This window comes from Macrobrachium nipponense, chromosome 13 (genome assembly GCF_015104395.2).
Source record: "Macrobrachium nipponense isolate FS-2020 chromosome 13, ASM1510439v2, whole genome shotgun sequence".
Lineage (NCBI taxonomy): Eukaryota > Metazoa > Arthropoda > Malacostraca > Decapoda > Palaemonidae > Macrobrachium > Macrobrachium nipponense.
In genome coordinates, this window is record NC_087206.1 from 85029564 (window position 1) to 85054367 (window position 24804).

General features: G+C 44.6%; 1 protein-coding gene across 1 annotated transcript; it reads left to right on the plus strand.

Annotated features, from left to right (window-relative positions):
• The first annotated feature begins 2719 nt into the window (after positions 1-2719).
• On the plus strand, positions 2720-24798 carry LOC135225161 (putative phosphopantothenoylcysteine decarboxylase). The gene is made up of 3 exons (XM_064264396.1): positions 2720-2791; positions 22177-22842; positions 24443-24798. Exons 2-3 carry the CDS (start codon positions 22189-22191, stop codon positions 24590-24592), a joined length of 804 nt encoding a protein of 267 aa, XP_064120466.1. The 5' UTR covers positions 2720-2791; positions 22177-22188; the 3' UTR covers positions 24593-24798.
• Positions 24799-24804: the final 6 nt, after the last annotated feature.

Consider the following 24804-nt stretch of genomic DNA (forward strand, 5'->3'; position numbering starts at 1 on the left):
ATTAGCCTTCTAATTTCTGAAATTGTGTATTCCTTAACTGCTTGTATGTCAGCATTGTGTAGTGCAATATTGGATAAACCTCTTAAGTTCTTACTCTTATAAGGTATCCTTACATGAGTGTGCTTGTGTCACATCTTTTATTGCATTTGGTTGTAGTTACCGTCATCTTGAACCTGCAGTAACATGTCTTCTGCTGGTAAAACTACTTAATATTATGATTATAATAAATTAAAACTACTTAATGTTATAATTATAATAAATTATTCTCATCACTTTTCTCAGATTACCTTCCTGCATCATAGTATGACACTTAGCAACCTGCTGCTAGGGATAGGGACCACAATCCCCATAAATAGCAAAAATCTGTGGATGTGTACTTGTCACCCCTCTAAAAATGCCTATTTTGGAAGTTCAAACAACAATAATCCACTCTAAAAATGCTTATACCTGCCTATGATTTTGATATTTTTATCATGAAAAATGCCTTTGGTCATGCAAAATAAATGAACGTACAGTAGCAGTTAGTGGATATTTTTCTATGAAAAGTTCTGCAAATAGACAAATTTTCCATAAATAATGTGGATATATGTTCCATAGAAAAATCCTTGAATAGCTGAAGCCACAGATCCAGAACAGCAAATAGCCAGGCAATGACTGTTCACCTCATTTTGAATGCTTTGCCTTTGCCAAGTGGTTACAGACTTCTTGGTGGGCAAGTGAAAATTGATGAGGAAGGGCACTTTCAAGTAAAGCTACTTCTTTTCACATAAATTACTTACCAAGCAATTACATAGCTGAAAGCTTTCTACCACAGCAATAAAAAATTCAAATTTGGCAGCGGTGGTGCTGCCATCGTTAGTGTAGGTGAATGGGACCTGCCCACTTTCGGGAACACCAGGCACTGCTGAGCAGAAGACCAACAATTCGTTTTCTGCCGACGCCCGATCAACATCAGTGGTTCTTGGAGCAGTTCTTTTCATCATTATTCTTATCCAGTTGTTTTGGTGAAGTGGTAGAGGCTATTGCAAAATGCAGAAGAGCTGCTTCTTGTAAACTCTACCAGTCAAAATGAGGATGCTCAGTGGTACATCAAAAGCACATCTCTTCTTCAGAGACCTCAGAAACCCAAATAGCGGATATTTTGCTATTTCTTAGAAATATGAGAAACTTAACACCCGCTATTATTAGAGGCTACGGGTCCCATCCATGTTTATCCTCAATATTCAAGCATAGAGCCCTCAGTCTATGCTCGAACCCAGGATATGAGCAATCTGCTCAAATGGTTTGAGACATCAAAGTTGGAAAAGTCTGGGGAAATCTCCTGGAATGTGGTTTAAAGTGGCTTTTGAGTTCCCAATATGAACCTCTTCACTCTTCCTCTCTCAAGAATCTTACGAAAAATTCACTTTTCTTGCTAGCATTAGCTACAACTAATAGAATAGCAAAATCCAAGCGATGGATAGACACAGTATTTGCTAGAGGAGATGCAATTAGCTCTTTCATTTTAGACTTTCTAGCAAAGAATGAGGACCCATCTAAACCCTGAACAGTATTTGCGTCGCATTACTTCAAGGATGTGGAAGCAACTTTTGAAAACTGCGGTAGATTAGGGCCATTACTATATCGATGGCCGGTATGGTGTTGGGGAAAGGGAGGATAGGGGGCCTTCTATCCTTGCCTTGTTTTGAGGTATGATGAGTTTTTTCTGGGTACAATGTACCTGGAGTACCCTCCAGTTTTGTATTTTATGGTTAGGGTTGTGGTTTATTGATACTAGTGTAGGTGAAGGTGGTGATTTTATTCTGGTCTTTGGCCGGAGCAAGGGCAATTCTATGTTTTCTTTGTCAACCATCAGTGCACCTCCTATGTTGCAAAGTTCCCGTTAGAGTAGGGAGGACTCCTGGCCACTACTGCCATGTCTCCTACAGGTAAAGAGAGTGCCAGCCAGAGGCACCTGCAATTGCTCTCTTACCAGGTAAAGTACAGCAAGCATGATCACTAATGCAAGCAATTTTATATTTCAAAGTTATTAACAGAGTCAGTGTTTTGGAGTATATTTGTCCATAATTCCCACCTTCTTGTAAATTTGGAATCAGCTATGTAAGTATTATGTGAAACTTATTTTATCATAAAAATAAGTCTCACATAATACTTACCTAGCGATTACATTATCAAAGCCCTCCCTCCTCCCCACATATTGTTGGTCTTCTGCTCAGCAGTTTGTACTTTGTGTTCCTGAAAGTGGGAGGGTCCCTTTCACCCACACTAATGATGGCAGCATTGGCGCCAAATTTGAATTTTCGACTGTTGTGGTAGGAAGCTTACAGCTTTGTAATTACTTGTTAATTATTATGTGAAACCATATTTTATCATAAAAATATCATTTTTGTTAGCTATTGTTAATGATTGAGTTGTTATATGGGGCTTTGTGTTACTACCATAACTGGCAGTTAATGTGTTTGTAGACCAATGGTTGTATTATTTCTTAAGGATTTAAGTTTTATTTTTTTTTTATTATGCATTAATAGATACTGTCATCAATAGATACTGATGCATTCTTCAAGGTATATTATGTTTCCTCAGGTATATGTTGTGCTTGCATGAAAATAAGAATGAGAATTCGCTTTGCCGTGAACAGTCCAGAGATTACTTAGCCTGCCGAATGGAAAAAACGGTTCTCATGCTTAAGGGAAGACTGGGCTCTAAACTTGGATATGGTGACTTGGCTCATGAGAAAGAGACTTCCTGAAGTATCTGCAGTTGTACATAATATAGATCTTGTAAATATTAGGTAAGCATGTAAAATTTTAGATGTGGGATGAGTTTTATAAATTATTACATCAGACTTAGTATAGAATTAAATAAAGGTTATAGTCAGAGTTGGTTTTGTTTCCGAGTACTGCTTTTAATGGAATATTTTATATTAACTTTGAACCTGATTGCCTTATCATAGGTAGGGCAGTATCAGTCAGATATTTCTATTGTCTGAAGATGTAATTTAAATAGCAAATATAAAGAGTTGGGCTTTGAGACTGAAAATGCGTTGTACTTATTGATTTCTAGATATTTTGATAAAATAATTAATTTATCCATACATAGAAAATCATTTATGAAAATGGATTTGAATATGAATTCCTAAAGTTTTGATTTCTCAGATTATTTTTTCCCAGTTTAATGTATGTTGAAGTTGTACAGCACTGCTGAATTTTATTTGAAGCTCCCAGCAGTGTGATATGAAAACAGGAAAACTGCGTACCTGATATAATGTACTACATAAACATGGAATTTTTGTCGTTACAATGTACTGTACGTACTTGAAAGTAAAATTACCTAATAATATTTTGTATAATTTAATACTATTCCAAAACTGTCAAACAAAAATGCAATGAAAAGAAATCATTGAATTATTAATGTATTCTTGCAAAGCTGAACATCATAAATTAAGCAATACTTATATTGTTTGGATTAAAGTCAAGTAATTGATTTTGTAACATTCAACAACCTAGTCCTTAACCAGTATGTATTACAAAATTAGAATCATCTGAATTCTTGCACCACAACTAGTAGAGATTCCTCCAGAATTATTCAGTTTAACCCTTAATGGATGAACCCCCTAATATGAGTAGCAGTAACAGGTTTCGGGTGGTGGACGAACCAACTCATGGTGAGCATCAATATTACACTCCATTTGATTTTGAAGGAATTCGGGCAGGAGAGGGGTTTTCCATTACTTCTATAGTTGGTTGTGATCTTGACTTAAATATCCCCAGGGGTTGCTGCTTGTTTTAGTTCTATATTTTATGATAGTATGTCAGTTATAATTGTAAGTTAGGCAAAAGAAATATTAGTTAGCAGACATATAATCCAAAAAAGTTACTGCAGCTTTTATCTCGGTACATAAAGTTACGTAAATATTTTACAACAAATGTACTCACAATTTGTTACTGACGTTAGTTCTTATCTGTTTTGATACTGTATGAGCTGTAATTATAATTATACAAAATAAAATCAATTTATTTATTAGAAAGAACATGCATACGGAACTTGGTAAAATTTACGATTGTCTTGTAAAAGAGGCCCCATAACACACATAATAGAGGCGCGGTTAACCAGATATCTGCCCCATTAACCAGTTCTTGGCACCATAAGCTCCATAAATCACCGAGTTTCAGTTATTGGCGGTTTTCCCGTATCAGCACCCCGCCGAGAATGAAACCCTTGCCGATAACCAGGGCTTGCCTGTATCCTTACCCAGTAATTATACATGGAGCCCACCCCATCCCCTATTATGGACCTGAGTTCGTAAAACAAATGGAGCTCTTTGGTGAGTTGTTCCACTTTTACCCCAAAAGTTGGCGGGGTCTGTCACCAACATAAACAAAAGGCTATCGCTAATGCGGATTTCAAAATGTAAACTGCCGTCGAATAGAAACTCTTAGCTAAGTAATTACATTGTAAGTATGTATAGAATCTCATTTTATTATAAAAATATCATTTTCACATAAGTGACTTACCGAACAGTTACATAGCTTATAGCTTCTTACCTGCGGCAGTCGAAATTCAAATTCTTGGCGCCAGCGGCGTTGCTATCTTAAGTATAGGTGATACAAGACCCGCCCACATCCGGGAACCCTGGGTACTGCTAGCCTTCTACCGTCAATTTTCGTTTCTGCCGCTCACGGGGTAACACCTGAGAGATTTTCGCTGCAGTCTCCTGCGTCGCCATTTTGGATTTTGGTTTTTGTTTGGTGATGTACAATTTTTTGGTTTTTTCTTGCCAGTTAGCTATCTCTATTCAGTTTTTCGTCATTATTGCTAATTATGTCAGATTCTAGTTCATCTGCTGTAAGGTTTTGCAGCGCTGGCTGCAAAACAAGATTAGCTAAGTTATGTCACGATCCGCACTCTAAGTGCACTAAATGCAGAGGACAAAATTGTAATGGTATGGATGTGACATGTAATGAATGTAAAGAATTGGATGAACAGGGATGGAAGGCGGTTAGATGGCATGCTGAGAAAATGGAGAAAGATAGGAAGAGGAAGGCAGCTCTTAGGGCTAGTAATAAGAATAGGTTAGAAACTACTCCTGTTCCTTCGGAGACAAATAAGTCTTCTCTTGCCTCTCCTTTATTAGAGAATATGTCTCCAATTAATAGTCCTCCTACTTCTCCTTTGATTACCCCTGTTCAAGTTGCCCATGTTTCCTAACCCAACACCATTGCCTTGCTTGAGTCTAAGATGGATAAAAAGTTCGAAGTGTTAGCTGAATCAGTTATGAAGTTAGGAATGTCTTTTAAAGCTTTCGTAGATAGTACAGTGAAATCTAGTGCAGTGCAAAGTGTTAATGTTGCGCCTGAGGAGGCGGTTGTCCGTTCCCCCTCGACTCCCAGACGAAGGTCACTGTCCCGCTCCCCCGCAACCGGGAGAAGACATACCGGAGGTCGGAAGGAGTCCCTGGGGGAGTTTTGCCCACGGTCAGCCGTCGACTCCGTCGACTCCGTGGGTGTCGTCCAAAAAGATGTGGAAAGGTATTAGTGTTTGTGATTCTCGTCTGTCTTCTGATTCGGAAGTGCAATCGCCAGTGCGCAAAAGGCGAAGTGATTTGGTGTCTCGACTGTTAAAAAGACATTCGATTCTTGGGGGTGATTCGTCACCGACTCCTGTTAAGAAGTCTAAGAGGCATTGGAGTCCTCAACCTTCGTGTAGTTTTGCTCCGGGAGTTGATATTTAGTGAATCTCCTCCGCAGTCGCATTTTTCGGCGGTAAACTAAAAGCAATGGATCTCGGACTAAACTTCGTGATAATTCACGATCGCTCGACTCTCCCAAGCGAGTCTCCGTCGCAGTTTCGGCTTGGTCGCCTCGTTCGACTCCGTATTACTGTCCAGAGAAGCGTATTCGCTCGTCTTCGTTCGACTCCCCTCGGGCCGTGAGTCGATAGGAATTTAGACTGGTTGTTCGCCTGTGTCGACTCGTTGTGCGGAGACTCACCTGTTAGAAAGAATCTTTCTTCGACTGAAAGACCATCGACTTCTAGTGTTAGACGATTCTACCTTAGCTCCATTTAAGAAGCATTTTCAGGATCTTATGAGTTTGTTGAAATCCTCCACCGGGGTACAACATAATCCTGATTTCGACTCCGCTTCCGTGCAGTCTGAAGAGGAAGCTTTGGATCAAGATGACAAGGATTCGTCGGCTTATTCGAGTCTTCTTAAATTTTTTCTTTATACTTATCCAGATTACTTTGAACCTGCTTCTCCGTCTTCACTGCCTTCAATGTTCGTTAAAGATAGGAAGACAGCGTATTCGTGTCTACCTAAACTGGTTCTTTCTCAGTCCTCGAAGCGGGCGCTTAAGGAGTCAACAGAGTGGCTTTCTAAGAAGAGGGAAACAGGTAAGGCTTCGTTTGCATTCCCGCCTTCCAAGCTTCAGAGTAAAGCGTATCGCTTCTATGCAACTGGAGAAGTTCCTTCTTTGGGAGTGTCTGCCTCCTCCCAGGGAGACTTCTCCGGTTTAGTGGACTCACACCTAAGAGCAGCTTTTTTCGTCAGCTAAAATTTTGTTTAATTTCTTCTTACGGAGCTTGACCATCTGGTGAAGAATATTTTTAAAGTATTTGAGGTATTTAGTTTTTTGGACTGGACTATTGCCTCTTTAGCTCGCAAGATTGAAGACTGTCAGTCTTTAGAAGAAGATTTTGCCAAAGATTGGTTAGGAGTTCTGTCCTGTGCGGATAAGGCTGTTAGAGATGGTTCGGGGGAATTAGCAGCCCTTTTCACAATGGGAGTGATGAAGAAGAGAGAAAGTGGTGGTCTTTCGTGTCTAAAGGAGTCACTAATAACCAGAAGTCTGCTCTCATGTTTGCTCCTCTCTGTAAATCTCACCTTTTCCCTGAAGAAACCATTCAACAAATTCTATCGGATTTAGAAAAGAAATCTACTAATGATCTCCTTCTTCAGTCTTCTAGACGTTCGAAAGAGCCTACTCCGACAGGAGCAAAGTCCGCTCCTCTTCAGAAGCATCCCTTTCGAGGGAATAAACCTAAGTGGCAACAACCCAGGACTAATTTGCGTCCACAGTACAAGTCCTCAAAGAAACCTCTCCCCAAACCTTCGGACAAGTGAGAAGCCGTTCCTTCACGTGCAAGTAGGGGCAAGACTCCATCTTTTTTGGGAAGAATGGAGTCGAAGAGGTGCAGAGCAATGGGTAGTGCAAGTTCTTCGAGAGGGATACTCGATTCCTTTTGTTCTAGATCCTCCTCTCTCCGATACACCAATCAGCTTAAACAGCATATTCTCCAGGATCAGAGAGGGCTTTGGCTTTAGCAGCAGAGGTCAATGCATCCTCAATCAAGGGAAGGGACAGTAGAGGAAGTCCTCGACAGTTCTCAGGGACTTCTACAACAGACTCTTTGTAGTTCCCAAAGCCTCGGGAGGTTGGAGGCCAGTGCTAGATGTAAGCGCATTGAACTTTTATGTGCTGAAGACAAAGTTCAATATGGAAACAAATCATTCTGTGATGTCGGCACTTCGCCCAGGCGATTGGATGGTCTCCCTGGACATGCAGGACGCCTATTTTCATGTGCCGATTCACCAGAGTTCAAAGAAGTTCCTGAGATTTTGTGTTCGAAGGGAGGACGTATTTCAATTCAGAGCCCTTTGTTTCGGCCTTTCGACGGCCCCTCAAGTATTTACTCGTGTTCTTGCTCCATTGGGGAAATGGCTGCATATGTTGGGCATAAATGCAGCATTTTACCTGGACGACTGGCTTCTCAGATCGAGTTCGAGGACACAGTGCGTGAAGGATTTACGGAAGAGACTGTCATTAGCGAGTCAATTGGGAATTCTCATCAACCTGGAGAAGTCTCAATTAGTGCCTTCCCAGAAGATCCCCTATTTGGGGATGATTCTGGACTCTCAGACTTTTCGGTTTTTTCTGTCCCCGAAAAGAGTAGAATCTTGCCTCAAAAAAGTGAGCCAATTCCTGAACCGTCAGTCCTCCTCCGCCTTGGAATGGATGAGTCTCCTAGGGACGTTATCATCAGTAGAGACGTTTGTAAAGTTGGGTCGTCTTCACATGAGATCTCTTCAGTTTTTTCTCAAAGCGAGTTGGTGTCGGAAGTCTCAACCAGACACGTATTCGTTCCCAGTGTCGGAAGAGATCAAGAAGGACTTGAGATGGTGGATGTCGAGGGAAAGATTGCAAGAGGGTCTCTCCCTGACATTACGGAACCCAGACCTAGAATTATACTCAGACGCATCGGACAGAGGTTGGGGTGCTCTCCTAGGAACCAAAAAGATCTCAGGATTATGGTCAGAGAGAGAGGTTGAATCACATCAACATGAAGGAGTTGAAGGCGATTTGGTTCGGTCTGCAAGCATTCGCCTCCTTTGGTCGTGGGAAAGAGAGTGGCAGTATACTCCGACAACACCACGGCTCTATCTTATATCAGGAATCAGGGAGGAACCCATTCATTCTCCCTCAACAAAGTCGCAGAAAATCTCCTTCTCTGGTCTCAAGATCGGGATATTTCCCTCGTTCCGAGGTTTGTACAGGGGAAGTTAAATGTACTGGCGGACGAACTCAGTCGAGTAAACCAAGTTCTTCCCACGGAGTGGACATTGCAATACAAAGTTTGTCAGGAACTTTGGAAACTTTGGGGAAGACCTTCAGTGGATCTGTTTGCCACGTCGAGGAACAATCGACTTCCGATCTTTTGTTCCCCAGTTCCAGATCCTCTTGCTTGAAAGACCGACGCAATGCTTCAGGATTGGACGGGTCTAGACGTTTACGCCTTTCCCCCATTTGGAATGATCAGAGAGGTGTTGAACAAGTTCCTCTCGCATCAAAATGTGTCGATGACGCTGGTAGCACCATTCTGGCCCAGGAAAGAGTGGTTCCCAGACCTTCTCAAGTTGGTTATAGACCATCCCAGACTTCTTCCTCAGTATCCTCGGCTACTCAAACAGCCCACTTCGACAGTATCATCAGAATTTGTCCACTCTGTCACTGACAGGGTTCAGACTGTCCGGAAACTTGTCAGAGCTAAGGGGTTTTCTCGTAGAGCGGCAGAGGCTATTGCTAACTGTCGAAGAAGCTCTTCTGCCAAGCTTTACCAATCGAAGTGGGGAGTCTTTAGGACGTGGTGCAGAAGACATAATTTCTCGTCTTCTAAAACCTCTGTGATAGAAATAGCTGATTTTTTGCTGTACCTTAAAGAAGTTAAGAACTTGTCGGTATCGACAATTAAAGGGTACAGAGTCTATGCTGTCCTCAGTGTTTAAGCATAGAGGGCTTGACATCTCCTCTAATCCAGGATAGTGGAGATTTAATTAAATCATTTAATACAGTAAAAGTATCCAAGAAGGATAGTGTGGACTGGAACTTGGACGTAGTTTTAACTTTTCTGATGTCTTCACGATTCGAGCCACTTCGTGAAGCGTCTTTGAGAGATGTAACAAGGAAGACACTCTTTCTCTTCGCATTGGCTACAGCAGGGAGAGTGAGTGAGTTACAAGCCATCCACAAAGAGGTGGGGTTCAAAATAGTAATGCGGTTTGTTCTTTTGTTAACGAATTTTTAGCAAAGAACGAATCTCCCTCTAACCCATGGCCTAAATCTTTGTACTTAAGGGATTATCTAATATAGTGGGTCCGATGGACGAAGAATATTTACTATGTCCTGTCAGAGCTCTGAAATGTTACCTGTCAAGGACACAATCCGTTAGAGGTAATTCCGACTGACTTTGGTGTTCGGTTTTAAAGAATTCTGCAAAACAACCCCTCTCCAAGAACGCTATTTCATTCTTTTGAGAAGTCTGATACTGGAGTCACACTCTCAAGTCCAAGATCAGACTCTAAATGTGCTTAAGGTGAAAGCACATGAAATAAGTGCAGTGGCGATATCCTTAAGCTTCAAGCACAATATGTCGCTTTCCTCGATTCTTCAATCTACGTTTTGGAGATCGAGATCTGTGTTCGCCTCATTTTACCTGAAGAATGTAGAGGCTACCTATGATAGTTGTTGTAAATTGGGTCCTTTGTCGGTAGCGGGCATGGTGTTGGGAAAGGAAACATAGGGGAACTTTCTATCCTGTACTGTCTCCTCGCCTTGTTATAGGTTGTTGAGTCGTGGGCAGACTGGAGGCTCATAGTACTTTGGAGAACCTCCAGATCTTATTTATTTACTTTTGAGTATGTCATTATTTTTTGGTATAGGTGATGGTCTGTTGTTTTTTATCTGGTTTTTGAAGCCCAGGGCAAGGGCAGGGCTTATCTGTTTTTTAATATTTTGTCAACCAACGGTCTTGTCCATGGTTACAAAATCCCACTAAGTAGGCCTATACTGCCACGTCTCTTACGAGTGATGAGAGCGCCAACCAGAGGCAGTATTCTCCTGCAGCTGCTCTCTCACAAGGTAGGGTACTGCAACATTTGCTGTTTAATGTGGTCTTACTGTCATTTTTATGTAGTCCATCTACCCTCCTTCCGGGTAGTTTGGATTCAGCTATGTAACTGTTCGGTAAGTCACTTATGTGAAAATGATATTTTTATGATAAAATAAAGTTTCACATATACTTACCGAACAGTTACATAATCAAAGCCCACCCACCTCCCCACAGATGGACGTGTCGGCTAAACGAAAATTGACGGTAGAAGGCTAGCAGTACCCAGGGTTCCCGGATGTGGGCGGGTCTTGTATCACCTATACTTAAGATAGCAACGCTGCTGGCGACAACAATTTGAATTTTGACTGCGCAGGTAAGAAGCTATAAGCTATGTAACTGTTCGGTAAGTATATGTGAAAACTTTATTTGTTCGATACGTAATACAAACCATCGGTCCTTTAACAATAGGAAGTAGCTAGCGGCAGCTGGAACGGTCGTAAGCTTCGAACAAGGGGAGAACGGTAGTTAACTGCTTGTCCGACAGTCGCGCGCCGCGCGACTGGGAGGTAAACAAATCACTTTTGCTTTCGGCCGCGGGTGTGAAGGACGTGTTCGTCATCGCTCTCTGCCCGCTTCATCGTCGTATGCTTTGTTTATATTGTGTTTTCTACTAATGGTTTGTTTGACTTGAAAATGAAACTGTAAGTACACTGTTTTCATTTTCATTACTTAATTATGAACCAACATGGAGTTATCGCCGTAGATGCGGCGATTTCCTCTCTTTCATGAATTGAACCCTTGAATTATGCCTCGGTGCCGAGGGCGGGCGCGCTCGCACCGAGTCATGTATTGTGGGCGAAAGTGTGTAATTGAAAATGTAAGTACTCTTTTCATTATATGTTTGCCCTGTGCGTTCGTTACCGAGAGTGTGTTTGCGCTCGGCACGAGCCTTTTAATTTTGTATAATAGAATGCAATGAAAGTGGATTCGCAATTGCAATATTCTTTTCATTTTCATTTATTTATTTGCATGAAATTTAATTTGGATCAATTTTCGTTCTTACCCGGGAATTGATCCTTACGTTTTTTTTATGTGAAAATGAAATCGCAAGTGCAGTATTCTGTTTCATTTTCATATATATTTTATGATAGCATCATATTATTGGATCAAGTTTCCGTTCTTACCCGGAATTGATCTTTTCCCCTTTAAGTTCTATGAAGTGAATCGCAAGGGCAGTATTCTGTTTCATTTTCATATTACTTTTCACTGCTGTGCGGGGGTAGGGGAAGCGAAGGTCTGCCAGGAAGTCGTCGGAAAGCTCTCCCGCGACTCCCTTGGTATCCGATTCTTCGTCTTCCTTCCTGCCCCCCGCTCAGCTTTTTCGTTGTATTTTGTATTTGGGGTCTTCCTTGCGTTCGGGGTGGGGCATGTCTTCCCCCCGTGCGTGAGGGAACCCCTCTTACTAATCTATCTATGTTACCGCAGGTGCTACATCCGTGGGAGACGACCTTGGACAGGTATGGACCACCGCGGAGGCAGGGCGTGCCTAGCATCCACGGGCTGCTGCAGCGTCTAGCGAGGTCTGGGGCGGTCTCCACTACTACCACGGCCGCTTATGCTGCCTCCCCCCCCTCCTGGTCTACACTCCCCATGCTGTGTCGATGACGCCGTCTGCCGCTACTAGGGCCGCAGCCGTACCGAGGTGGGGTTGCCGCCGCCGCCTGTTTTCTTCGTGTTGCCTGCCCCAGACTTCCGCTGTTCCAGCAGTCGCCCCGGGACCCCCCCCCCCCCCCCCACCTGGGCGCCAGGACCCAGGTTCCGCTGGCTGCCGATGATTCTACGAGGCGATCGCTGGCCTGCCGTACCTGCCGCTGATGTGATTCCCGCTGTTGGCTTGGCTGTCCCTTCTGGGTCTACCGCTGCCGCTGTTCCTGCCGCTCCTGAGCTGGTTGCTGTTCCTGTCGCTCCTGGTTCCTGTGCCTGTCCATGCTGGTCCTGCCCACGGTGTGTCTTCCCCAGTCCCAGGTCCTTCCGGACAAGTGCAGTCGGGCCGTGTTGCTTCGGCAATAGCCCCGGCTCCGGCCTGGATGGAGGACCTGACGACTGTCCTGCCGTGAGCTGACGAGGAAGAGGAGAAGAGGAAGCTGTCATCTTCGTCTTCATCGTCTGCTGCTGCTCTTCCCCTTCGACTTCTAAGGCCCATAAGCCGAAGAAGAAGAAGGGCTGCCTTCCCCCCTAAGAAGTCTCCTTCGGGAACTTCTAAGGGCCCGTCCCGGGCGGGGTTCCTTCGTGCTGTCCAATCACCTGCTCCTTCGGGAGCGGGGCCCGTATCCCCCTCCGCAAGGAAGAGATAGACGGGGACCAGAGGAGTATCGGTTAGCTCTGGTACTTCCTCGCCTGGTGCTAGCGGCGATGCCGCTACGCCAGGTTCCGGCTCGGTCTCTCGTCGCGAGAGATCCCGAGTGTACGTCTCCCTCGGGAGACCGTGCAGCCAAGTTTCGGCGCCAGAGTTCGCTCGGCGCCAAGACGCGGCACGGAGCAGAAGGCTGGTGAGAGACGCTCAGGTGACTCTTGCCAGGCCAGCGGCCGCTCTTGCAGCGACCAGCTGGTAACCCGGGTTTTTCCCCCCTAAGAAGGCTCCTTCGGGACCTTCTAAGGGCCCGTCTCGCTTCGGCGATTCGGGGAGCTCTTCTGTGGTCCTCCTGCTCCCTCGGGAACAGGGCCCGTCTTTTCTTCTACCAAGGAGAAGAAGACGGGGACCAGAGGAGTACCAGCTTCGGCTGGAAACTTCCTCGCCTGGTTCTAGCGGTTCTGCCGCTAAACCAGGATCCGCCTCGGCTTCTCGTTAGCGAGAAGTACCGAGTGGACGGTCTCCCGCGGGGGAGACCGTCCAGCCAAAGTCTTGACGCCCGAGCTCGCTCGCCGTCAAGACCGAAGCGCGGAGCAGAAGACTGGCGAGAGTCGTGCAGACGACGCTCGTCAGGCCAGTGGACGCTCTCGCAGCGACCAGCTGGCTGCTCGGGTTGACGTGACGGTCGCTGACCAGCCACGAGTTGAGGCGAGGAAGGGGTCCCCGCGGCCGTCGGTACCAGCCACGGCTGGTACCAGCGGCTCGACGCGCCGAGAGGACGCTCGCCGGTCTCACCGCGACAGCGAACCTAGCAGGTCACCTGACGCCGCTCCATCGGGACCGGGCGAAGATGGTAACCAGCAACAGCTCGCCTGACGCTAGAGATCAGCGTCGACGTTCTCAGCCGAGCCTCTCGCCCCAGGCGAGCGGCAAGGCTAGGCCTGCTGCTCGATCGCCACCGCGGGTTGACGATCAGCAGCAGCCCTCCAAGCACGCTGGTCCTGCCAGCGAGCTAGGGGGGGGGCGTCAGGTCTGCCTCTCCTGTACCTTCAACCTCCTCGGGCTACACCGGGAGGAGCGAGGTACCTATGAGTGATCGCGAGAGGTGCGCCGCTCGCGATCCCGCTATGACGCCGTATGGACCAGGCACGGTTCTAGGACGCCGACCAAGGGACATACGTGCAAGTAGCTGGAGGCGACCGTCAGGGTGTCTGCCGCGTTTCCTCCTTCGGAAAGGAAGGAGTATCTCGGGATCTGTTCTTGTTGGAAGGACTGGACGGTCCTACTCCGCAAGACGCGGTTACTCCCGAGATACAGAGGAGATTACAGAAGTCATTAAGCTGATTCGTCAGCATAATGACCTTGCGGAAGGATTGCCGCTCCCACCAGCAGAGCCCACGTCTCTGCTCGAGTCGTTTTGGGGCCCGAGAGGGAACCCAAACCGACGGTGGGTCTGCCGCGATCGGAGCTTGCCGATTCTGTCTCGAACCAGAGTCTCTCGTCTCCGGACAAGAAGGCTCGCTCAGTTGTTCTGGCCGGTCGATCAAGCTACTTCCACCTCCTCTACTGCGACAGCGGCGTTTCTACGTGTCTTCGGACACCGTATTTAAATACTCCTTCGGTCCTCCTGAGAGGTTTCGACCTCGACGAGGACTGGAATGAGTCGGAGGACGGTATCGGCTCTCCCCCGTCAGGTGTCGATCAGCCCCACCCAGACGACGTTCACAGTGGCGGCAGACCCTTACCTACAGTGAGAGTTCGTAACCCTCCGCGGGGGAAAAACGTTTTCTCCTGACGATACGTTTTCCCAGACTCTGAGAGACCATCGCCGCAAGGCGATGGCTGCTCCTATTCTTCTCCAACTGCTAGTTCCACTGGGAAGGCGAGCGAGTATCCAATTCCTCCACCATTCCCTCTCTCCTTACGGCTACGAGGGAAAGGGGAGGGATCCTACGGAGATTTCTCTGTAGGATCCCACGTTCGGGACTGCGCTACCGGGGGGACCTTCGGGTCCTACCTGACGTAAGCCACGGTCGTTGAGGAGGGATCCTGCCCCATTCTCGATTTCTACGGGAATCGAGAGGACCACCAGCCGATATCGTTTGACGAATTCGGTGGGGGTTTCGCAGACTGCTTAGAATTCTAAGGAATTTCTAGCGCATTCAGAGTGTTCGAGGTTTTTTACGATCTCCAAACACTTAGGCGAGACCACGGTCTAAAGTGAGCGAGACGAGAATCCCCGATGTTCATGATAATCGGGAACCTCGCCTATGCTCGAATTCCTGGAATTTCTAGCATTGGGAAGAAGACTGCTGATGAAAGAAACTATCTTACAGTAGGCGACCAACCTGGAATAGAGAAGATCGGACGGAATATCCAGTTTGGCTTGAACTATCGTCTTAGTATTCTGTTCACCATTGAAGCTTTCCTTCGAGGAAGACTTCTCCTTCACTCTTTGATAGAGATCGAAGGTGGTCGATCTCCAATCCTTATTTTGTTTTCTTGAAGGAAAGAATTTAGGATGGAGATCGTTGTTCAGAATCCTACAAATATACTACGTATATTAACCTCGCGGACATGATTCTACTAAGCAGTTGAATTGTCCGAGGGGTAGGCGCATATCCTAGTTTATCATACGGATTGCGACTTAGAAGAGAAGTATTCTAATTGAACTGCAACTCGGGGTTGCCTGCAACCTCCCAGGAGTTTTCAGTTTCAATTTTTATATACTTATGGTTTTGTCACGACAACACCATTTCAACTTTTATATTTACCGAAATTCGTTTCGCCTAAATATAATTGCTCGAGCATATCTTTTATGCTCGGTAGTTCTAGCCGAACGCATTCCTTCATGGAATAATGGATTACATGGCAACTCAGGATGACGAGTCGGCGAGAGCTCAGGCTCAACTACTGCGTATTGAACTGCCTGACAGCAGCTCAGTATCAGCTGGGCCTCCGAGATGCACGGTCAGTTATGTCTCTCTCTCCCCTGGTTTGATTGACTACCGAACCGTATCTCTGCCCAACAATCATGGACTTAGGTCTCTGATTAATGGGGATTCTCGCAATAATGAAGGACCATTACTGCTGTGACGCTAGAGTCCATCGCTTCGACATTGCGAGAATTTTCAATAGAGATATCTCTTGGACTCTTTCATCTTTCTGTTTACCGCACGGTAACAGAAGTCTGTACAAGTCTCCCGCTGCATCGCCACTGCGATAATGCGAATGATTTTGCAGACATCTGAGTTTGTCTTCAAAATATCTCGTATTCGTAGGTGTACAATTGTTCATTGTTCAACCCGAATTACGAGATCTGTCAGAAGACATCGCCTACTCTCCGACCTGACAGCTCTACTTCCAAATGTTCAGCCCATGAGAAGCAGTTCTTCAGGCGGTTTTCCCCTGTGTTTTCATTACTGAAGAACGCCCCGCTTTCATTGCAACTACGACTTCTCACCGGACAGCAATGAAATAGCGGTTAGCGTTTTCAGTCATTTGTAAGCACAGGTTATGAATCTTGAGAATCCTTCTCTCGATTCGTCTGTGAAGACGTAGGTTGCATTCAATATCTACCTTCGTCTTCAACGGTACATAGTGTTGTTTCTCCTTAGCTGAGATTCAACAACCATGAGATGTTTTGCCTTCAGGGACCTCGTCTCTAGAAGGCAATTGACTTTCGCCTGTTGGGCACATGCCTTAAGAGAATCATCACCTCGCTGTCCGGCATTGGTGACAAACAAATACATTATTTGTTTGGTCTCTCGGCATAACCCTTTTAAGGCGAAGGTCACGTGACTTACTCGGATGCTTTGACAACTTGCCTCCTACCGAACGCAGTCAGTCGGCAGCTGTCAGAGCGCACGAGTCAGTTACGAACTACGCTGTTGACTTAGTTCGGTTTGTTACACAGCAATCATTACTTCGTTTTAATAGCTTGTCACAGTACCCATACCATTGACACCCACCATGGAGTGTCGGTGTCCTATCCACTACCGAGAACTTCGCTGCATGGGGATAGGAGGATGCGAGAGACTTCGTGGCAAACGGACAGACCAGTATGGGTACTGGACATCACCGAAGTAGAGAAGAGGAATAGGTCATGCGACTATTTCCTTCTTTTCCTCTGAGGAACTGCATGACTTCTCCTGCGAAGTCAAGCATCCAGGGGATGGGATCCGTGACGCTCGATTTCGTACCGAACTTCGTAGCGAAGACTCAGAACCCTTCCCCGTCCCTGACGATTGGTTCGAGTCGTTCACAATCCCCTCCCTAATGGACTTCACCGCCTTCGATGCGAAGGAGATGCTGCCTTGTCCGCAAGAACTTCTCCGTGGCGCAGGTACTGAAGGCAGGGGTCTGGTCCAACCAGACCACATGCCCTTCCTTTCTACCTTCGGATATTGCCCACAGGTCCTTGGATCTTTTTCCTTGGGACCCGTGGTGGCTGCTCAACACGTTGTGTAGCGAACCCAGACCTCGCAGGCTGAACAGCATCGAGTCCTGGTGTGACTGTAAGAATGGATGAGTGAATGAGAGTGTGACTGGCTCCTCTTCCCATCTTTTTCTTCCCCTCTACCTGTGGTTAGAGGGACACGGTCGTCACCCTGCTGGATTAGGACAAGATGCAGGTGAGCTACTCAACAGAGCCCCATCCTATCCCTTTCACTAGGGATAGGAGCGTATATCCACCACTTTCCTCCAACAAGGGGGAGGAAGTGGATGCCAGCTTGAGACAACCCATACTTTTTGTTGCCTCTTGCAAACAGGAACAAGTTCTTGCTTGCTGGTACGAAGAGATACGCTTGCCTCTCTCTTAGTACTCGGCCCAGAGGTCTGACCATTGATCCTGCGGTGCACACCCCGATCAATCGGACAGAGGCTTGGATCCCTCCCTCGCTCTACGACCAGGGAGGCATTCCAGGGATGGACGAACACCAGTCTGTTCATCAAAAGACTCAGATTCCTCCCACCAAGAAGTGAGTCTTCCTATTGTTAAAGGACCGATGGTTTGTATTACGTATCGGAACAACAAATGACAATTTGTCGAAAATTGCATTTTTCCTAACTATACAAACCTGAGGTCCTTTACATATAGTCCCTCCTCATGCCACCCCTCACTCTGCGTATTTTGCATGGGCCAAAAGCAAAAGTGATTTGTTTACCTCCCAGTCGCGCGGCGCGCGACTGTCGACAAGCAGTTAACTACTGTGCTCCCCTTGTTCGAAGCTTACGACCGTTCCAGCTGCCGCTAGCTACTTCCTATTGTTAAAGGACCTCAGGTTTGTATAGTTAGGAAAAATGCAATTTTCGACAAATTGTCATTTTATCATAAAAATATCATATTTACTGTAATAATTATGTTTGTTTTTCAATGTTTTATTATTAGCAACAAGTTTTGTGCCTACCCAATACAATACATACTATGTACGTATATCTAGCCTAGTCTATGGTGCTCAGTCAACGATCAGGAATATGGCCATGTTGGACGTAGACCAGTTTTTATACAGTATACATTTAAGAATAAAACAAGGACGTCCAATGCGATATTATTTAACCCTGAAGTTACAGTAATAGACCTGTCAATGCTGAATCTGTTTATAAGGAAAACCAGTTTCAAGATGGAAACTCCGAAAACGGTTCTACAAGCAGTCAGAATCGGAGACTTTATGCTGACAGTCGATTTAAAGGACGCATACTTTCAGATACCAGTCCATCAGTCTTCAAGGAAATTTCTCCGCTTCAGTCTTGCAGGGAAAGCTTTCGAATTCAAGGTCCTGTGCTTCGGATTGACAACGTCTCCTCAAGTTTTTACAAGAGTGTTCACCCTCGTGTCGGCGTGGGCACATGCTCACGGGATCAGGCTAATAAGATATCTGGATGATTGGCTGGTGATAGCAAAGTCCAGGGAGAAATTACTCAGGGACAGGGCGGCCCTCCTGCAGCTTTGTCACAGCCTAGGTATTGTGGTGAATCAGCAGAAGTCGCAGCTGGATCCAAGTCAACGTTTGGAATATCTGGGAATGGTGATAGACACAACACAAGCCAAAGTATTCCCGACAGACCAAAGAGTAGAGAAATGCAAACAAGTGGTGAATGCCTTTCTCGGAAAGCAGACACAGCCAGCAAGACAGTGGCAGGTGGTGCTGGGAATCCTAACCTCCCTGGAGAAGCTAGTACCACAAGGAAGGCTACACCTTTGGTCCCTACAATGGAGGATGAAGGAGTTTTGGTCACCAACAGTAGATCACCCGTACGAGCAAATTCCCTTGTCGGCAGAAGTGAGGAAAGACTTGCTGTGGTGGGTGGACGACGACAATCTGACAGTGGGTGTCCCCCTTCAACAATCCTCCCAGACCTCTTGCTGTTCTCGGATGCGTCACTAGAAGGCTGGGGAGCCCATATGGAGGAGTTGATGGTGTCAGCAAAATGGAGTTGCAAGGACAGAGAACTCCATATAAACGTGCTGGAGTTTGAAAGCAGCTTTCCTGGCTCTACAAGAATTCAGGGAGAGAGTAAAGGGACACTCAGTGGTATTGATGTCAGACAACACCACAGTAGTAGCTTATATAACAAGCAAGGAGGCTTAGTTTCTCGGCAGTTACATGTGATGACAGTTCAACTTCACCAGTGGGCTATAGAGAACCTGGTAGACATCAAGGCCAGGTATATTCCGGGAAAAAGAAACCAATAGTGGCCGACAAGTTGAGCCGCAGGGATCAGATTCTGGGAACGGAGTGGTCCCTACACCAACAGGTAGTGGACAGGATGCTCATGTTGTGGGAAGGACCGATCATAGACCTATTCGCAAACCAGGTACAACAAAAGTTGGAAGTGTATTGTTCAGTAGTCCCGGACGCAGAGGCAGTAGCAGAAGATGCGCTACAACACCCCTGGGACAATCTGGACGTGTACGCATTTCCTCCATTTTGTCTAATCCGTCAGGTTCTGAACAGGGTAATGCGGTCTCAGAACCTCAAGATGACCCTGGTAGCCCCGTTATGGCCGAAAGCAGAGTGGTTTCCAGACCTACTGGAACTCCTAGTAGATGTGCCAAGAGAGTTACCTCCATGGAGCAACCTTCTGTGTCAGCCTCACGTGGAGAGGTACCACCAGTCGGTGAAGTCCCTATCGCTTCACGGGTGGAGACTGTCAAGTATCTCCTCCGAGAGCGAGGGTTTTCGCAGAAAGCAGCAACTCAGATGGCAGGTAATATCAGAAAATCATCTGCGACAGTATACCAAGGAAAGTGGTCAGCATACTGTGATTGGTGTCGTAGAGGGAACGTGTCTCCACGTCGGTACCACTATTCAGCAGTTAGCAGACTTTCTGATATATCTCAGAACAGAAAAACATATGTCTGTATCTGCAGTGAAGGGGTACAGGGCTGCCCTAGACTCAGTCTGACGAAGGACAGGAGTGGACATATCGTCTTCATGGGAGTTGGCCATGCTGATGAGGAGCTTTGAACAGTCATGCCCACCAAGGAGCTAAAAGCCCCAGATTGGGATCTGACCAAGGTACTGAGTAGTCTGACAAAACCCCCCTACGAACCACTAAGGCAGTCCACGGATAGGAGCCTGACCCTGAAGACAGTCTTCTTATTGGCCCTTGCTTCAACCAAAGGGTGGGGGAGCTACATGGCCTCTCATATCTCATAAAGCACACGAGAGGTTGGTTGGAGATCAATGGTGTGTGAGTTTGTCCCAGAATCGTGGCAAAGACCCAAAATCCAACAATAGTAGACGGCAGATTCGACTCCTTTACCATACCTTCCTTGGCAGACTTTGTAGACAACGACAAAGCTGAGATGCTCCTGTGCCCCGTCAGGGCACTAAGGGAGGTACTTAAAGAGAACAAGGCACCTCAGGCCGGGGTGCCAGAGGTTGTTCGTAAGTACAGGACGGAACAAGAAGGAAGTGTCCAAGAATACAATATCATTTTGGCTAAGGGAGACGATCAGAGATGCTTATACTGCAGAAGACAGAGGGTCAGATAGCCAGGTGGGAGCTAGAGCTCATGACATCAGGGGGGGTGTGAGTGCTTCCCTGGCATTTTAAGAAGAACATGTCTGTGGATAAAATTCTGAAAGCTGGCGTGTGGAAGCGCCAAACAACTTTCACCTCATTTTATTTGAAAGATGTTGCCCATAGATCCTTGGACACCTTTTCCTTGGGTCCAGTGGTGGCGGCCCAACAAGTGATATAGTTCATCCAGTGCCCCTGGCGGGTCAGTTTGCGTCTAGTCTAAGATGAAGGTATGAAAGTAGAATGAATGGGATGACTGGTCTTTTTTCTTTACTACTTTCTACTCCTTTAACTACGGGCAATATGAAGGAGAGTACCGTCATGTGCTGGAACGGACTAGATGCAGGTGAGATGGTCAGCCATACTGTGAAGCTATCTTAGCTGATGATATACTTTTCAGTAGCAACACACCCCTCTGGATAATAAGGAAAAGAGGGGTGAAGGTGGATCCAGTCGCAAGGGACAAGAGTAAACAGTAGAATGGTATCTACACCCAGTGGGAGGAAACCAATAGATCCGCTTATATCTTTGGTCCTAGGTTCATTGTCCATTCTCTTAGAATTTCCCTATATATTCGGAAATGGATAAGGTGGCAAACTCCCAGTCAGTTGTAGAGACTTACCTCCCTCCAATAGTTAAGTCTATCCTAATGTTAAGACCGAAGGTTTGTTTCGTGTATGAACAAATACCACCAAATTTGTAACTAATTTTGTATTTTTCATAACTAACAAACCTGAGGTCTTAAACAGTTAAAGGCCCACCTCGAACCACCCCTCTAGCAGTCTAAACTGGGTTAGAAATATAATTGATGGGTCACAGGTAGCCGTGGGTATTCTGGGTATACATGCCCCGTGACCTGGTATAGATGCCATTAGTCCCTGGATCTCACAAGTGTAATTTTAATTCTACCGGTTTCCAGCTTGGCGCTAGTAAATCCTAATGTTAAAGAGCCTCAGGTTTTGTTAGTTATGAAAAATACAAATTAGTTACAAATTTGGTATATTCAGATTTCAACTGAATCACATCTCAGGGCTGCTTCTTGGAACAGATTAGTGGCAAGGTCCAAGTTTTTACTGTATATTAGTTTCAGATTGAAATGTTTTGTGTATTGCTTTTTTTTTTTTTTTTTTTTTTTTTTTTTTTTTTTTTTTTTTTTTTTTTTTTTTTTTTTTTTTTTTTTTTTTTTTTTTTTTTTTTTTTTTTTTTTTTTTTTTCAGTAAAACTCATGCCTATGGTAATTACAATTAAGTCCCCTATGAAGTAATATGCATGTATTGCCATAATAAAAAAAAAAGGAGAGTTCAGAGTAAAGCTCATTGTAAGTCAAGACCTGTAGAACTTGTATTTGATTAATGTATTTATGTTGCAAGTCATTATCAGCCCAAAATATAGCAGTGTTGTAAATTTCAGATCAAAGAAGAAATGGCTCAACTACCCCCTCTAGATGCTGGGGTCCTAGAGTTGTTTTATGGTTGCACTGGAAGTGTAGCATCCATAAAGGTCCCTGAATTGGCACGTAGATTACAGAACCGGGGAGCTAGCGTTGTTATTGTGCCAACAGAACGTGCATGCCACTTCCTACGATGTCAAGCCAAGGTAGAACCTAGTCTGGACTTGGGTCAGAGACTGCAGACGAGTCTTGTGCTTGATAAAAAGTCAATTGATAATGGTTTGGAAAAACGTAGTAGTACACCAGACTCCAACAGGTCAAGTGGAAGGTGTAGTCGTTGCGGTGCTGTGAGCCCTCCAAGTGGCTCTTTGCAAGGCAAGGAAGACAGTGCCTTAAGGTCTCTCTATCCCGACCTGAATTTTATTCTTGATGAAGATGAATGGTCTGCTTGGCAGGGACGTGGAGATCCAGTGCTCCACATTGCATTGCGGGACTGGGCTCAAGTTCTTGTTATTGCACCTCTAGATGCCAATACTATGGCCAAAATTGCACAGGGTTTATGTGATAACCTTCTAACATGCATTGTACGAGCTTGGAACGCTTCTTATCCACTTATCTTCTGCCCAGCAATGAATACTCAGATGTACAAACACCCACTTACCATGAAGCATACTGCCATGCTCAAGGTATGTTTTCCTTTCCAATAGAGACTCAAAGGCTACATTTGTTCACATGCCAAGCTACTTTTAGATAAATGCCAGCATCTCATTTTTAGGCCTATGATACTTAAGGTTATAAACATGTTCATTTTATTGCAGGCTTGAATCTTTGCATGCCATTTTGTAAGCCCATGATTGCAGTGCTTAGGATTATAACATATTCGTTTTTGTAATGAGTGCTCATTGTAATAGAACCATCCAAAAGAACTATTAACTTGCTGTTCATGCTGTCATAGAATGGAATGTTTGTACTTGAAAAATATTGTCGCTGCATGAGTGAAGGGAATCCTGAAAAAAATATAAATGTATCAAATGGGTACAAGTATAAAGGTAAGTAGTAACACCTTAACTTAATGGTCCTCAAGTAAATGAACTCATGTACTTAGCATCTATGTTATTATGATAAATTTTTTTGCTATGCTATCATTTTAGTTAAACATTTTTAGATAAATCTCTTAAACTATACAGAATGCCTGTTAGCTGGAAGATATCTAGACCACCAAAGATTCTCTAAAGTTGAGGTGTTACTGTATATGTAGTACTGTAGTCTGTCATGTTTGCATCAGTAGTCAAACGGGCGATAAAAAGGGCCAAATTACAGTAAAGGTCCATGATTAGTCATAGCGTGCCTCAAAACTTAATCTAATTATACTTAATCTAAATATAGTAACAAAAACTGTATAGCATTTTACTGCACAGTCCATTGAACATTGTTTCTTAAAGTTGAAAAATCTTCATACATACACTATAGGTAGTCCCCATGATCTTAGTTGTACTTTATTATTGAACCAGGTAATGAAAAAGTAAAATACTATTTGTAATTTCATAAGAGGGGGTGAGAAGAAAAAGTATATTAAGAGTTGCATACCAAACGAGGAAAATTAAATAAGTACGCTAATTCTCCTGATGATTCAGAATTGTTGAATTTTCCAGAGTTGATTGGTTAGTACTTAACTTTTTAATAGAACACATCAGAGTATGATGAACAGGTGTCCTCACTGCAAATGCTGACCCAACACTTGGGGTGATGCAAGTGGCTCACTCCCAAATCTCACATATATGATTATGTATGCAAATAATTCAGCATCTCTCACAACCAGAAAACATTGTTGCCGTGTAGTTACATTTCTTTTTAAAATTACTGGTGAGGTGATTGTTATAGCAACTTATGGACCACATATATAAGTTCATTTTAGATGGTTATTCTTATGGTGTGAATATTGCATAGTTGCAAAATTGTATATTACCATTGATTGTATAGATTGTTTCATCCTTTCCCTTTGGGTCTTAAGCTTGTATTGCTTTAATTTTTATCTTGAGGTTCCACTTACAAGAGTCTAGCCATGTGGTTCAGTGAAGTCATTAAATAACTTTTGAAAGGATGCATTCTCATAATGAATAAATTACAGTGTAACTGACACTTAAACCTTATTTTAATTGATTTAAATATATGCTATTGAAAATGTGTTTTAAGTGAGTTTATTTTAGATATTAAATAGATGTTATTCCTCCTAAAATTAGTATTTAAAGTATTCTTTTAAATATTGTCCCTAATAAAATTTTCCAGGAATTGGGTTACATAGAAGTGTGTGTGGTAAACAAGAGACTTGCTTGTGGAGATGTTGGTGCTGGAGCCATGGCGGAGGTGAGCACAATCGTAGATGCTGTCATGCAGGAGTTACCTGGCGCTCAAAGAGTGCATCACGGACCCTTCTGAGCTGAACTCTGTTCATTGCATTTGTCAGTTAGTGATGTGATGTACCAATATCATAAGACGATCAGTCAAGACTGTTCATGTTATTACAGTGAAGTTACTGTAGTACTGTTTATTCTAGATTATGGAATATTGATAAGTCTGTTTTGATAGTGAAGTAGGTATTACATCAAAGTCTAGGATATGGTAGCCTCATCATAACCATAGCATTTTGT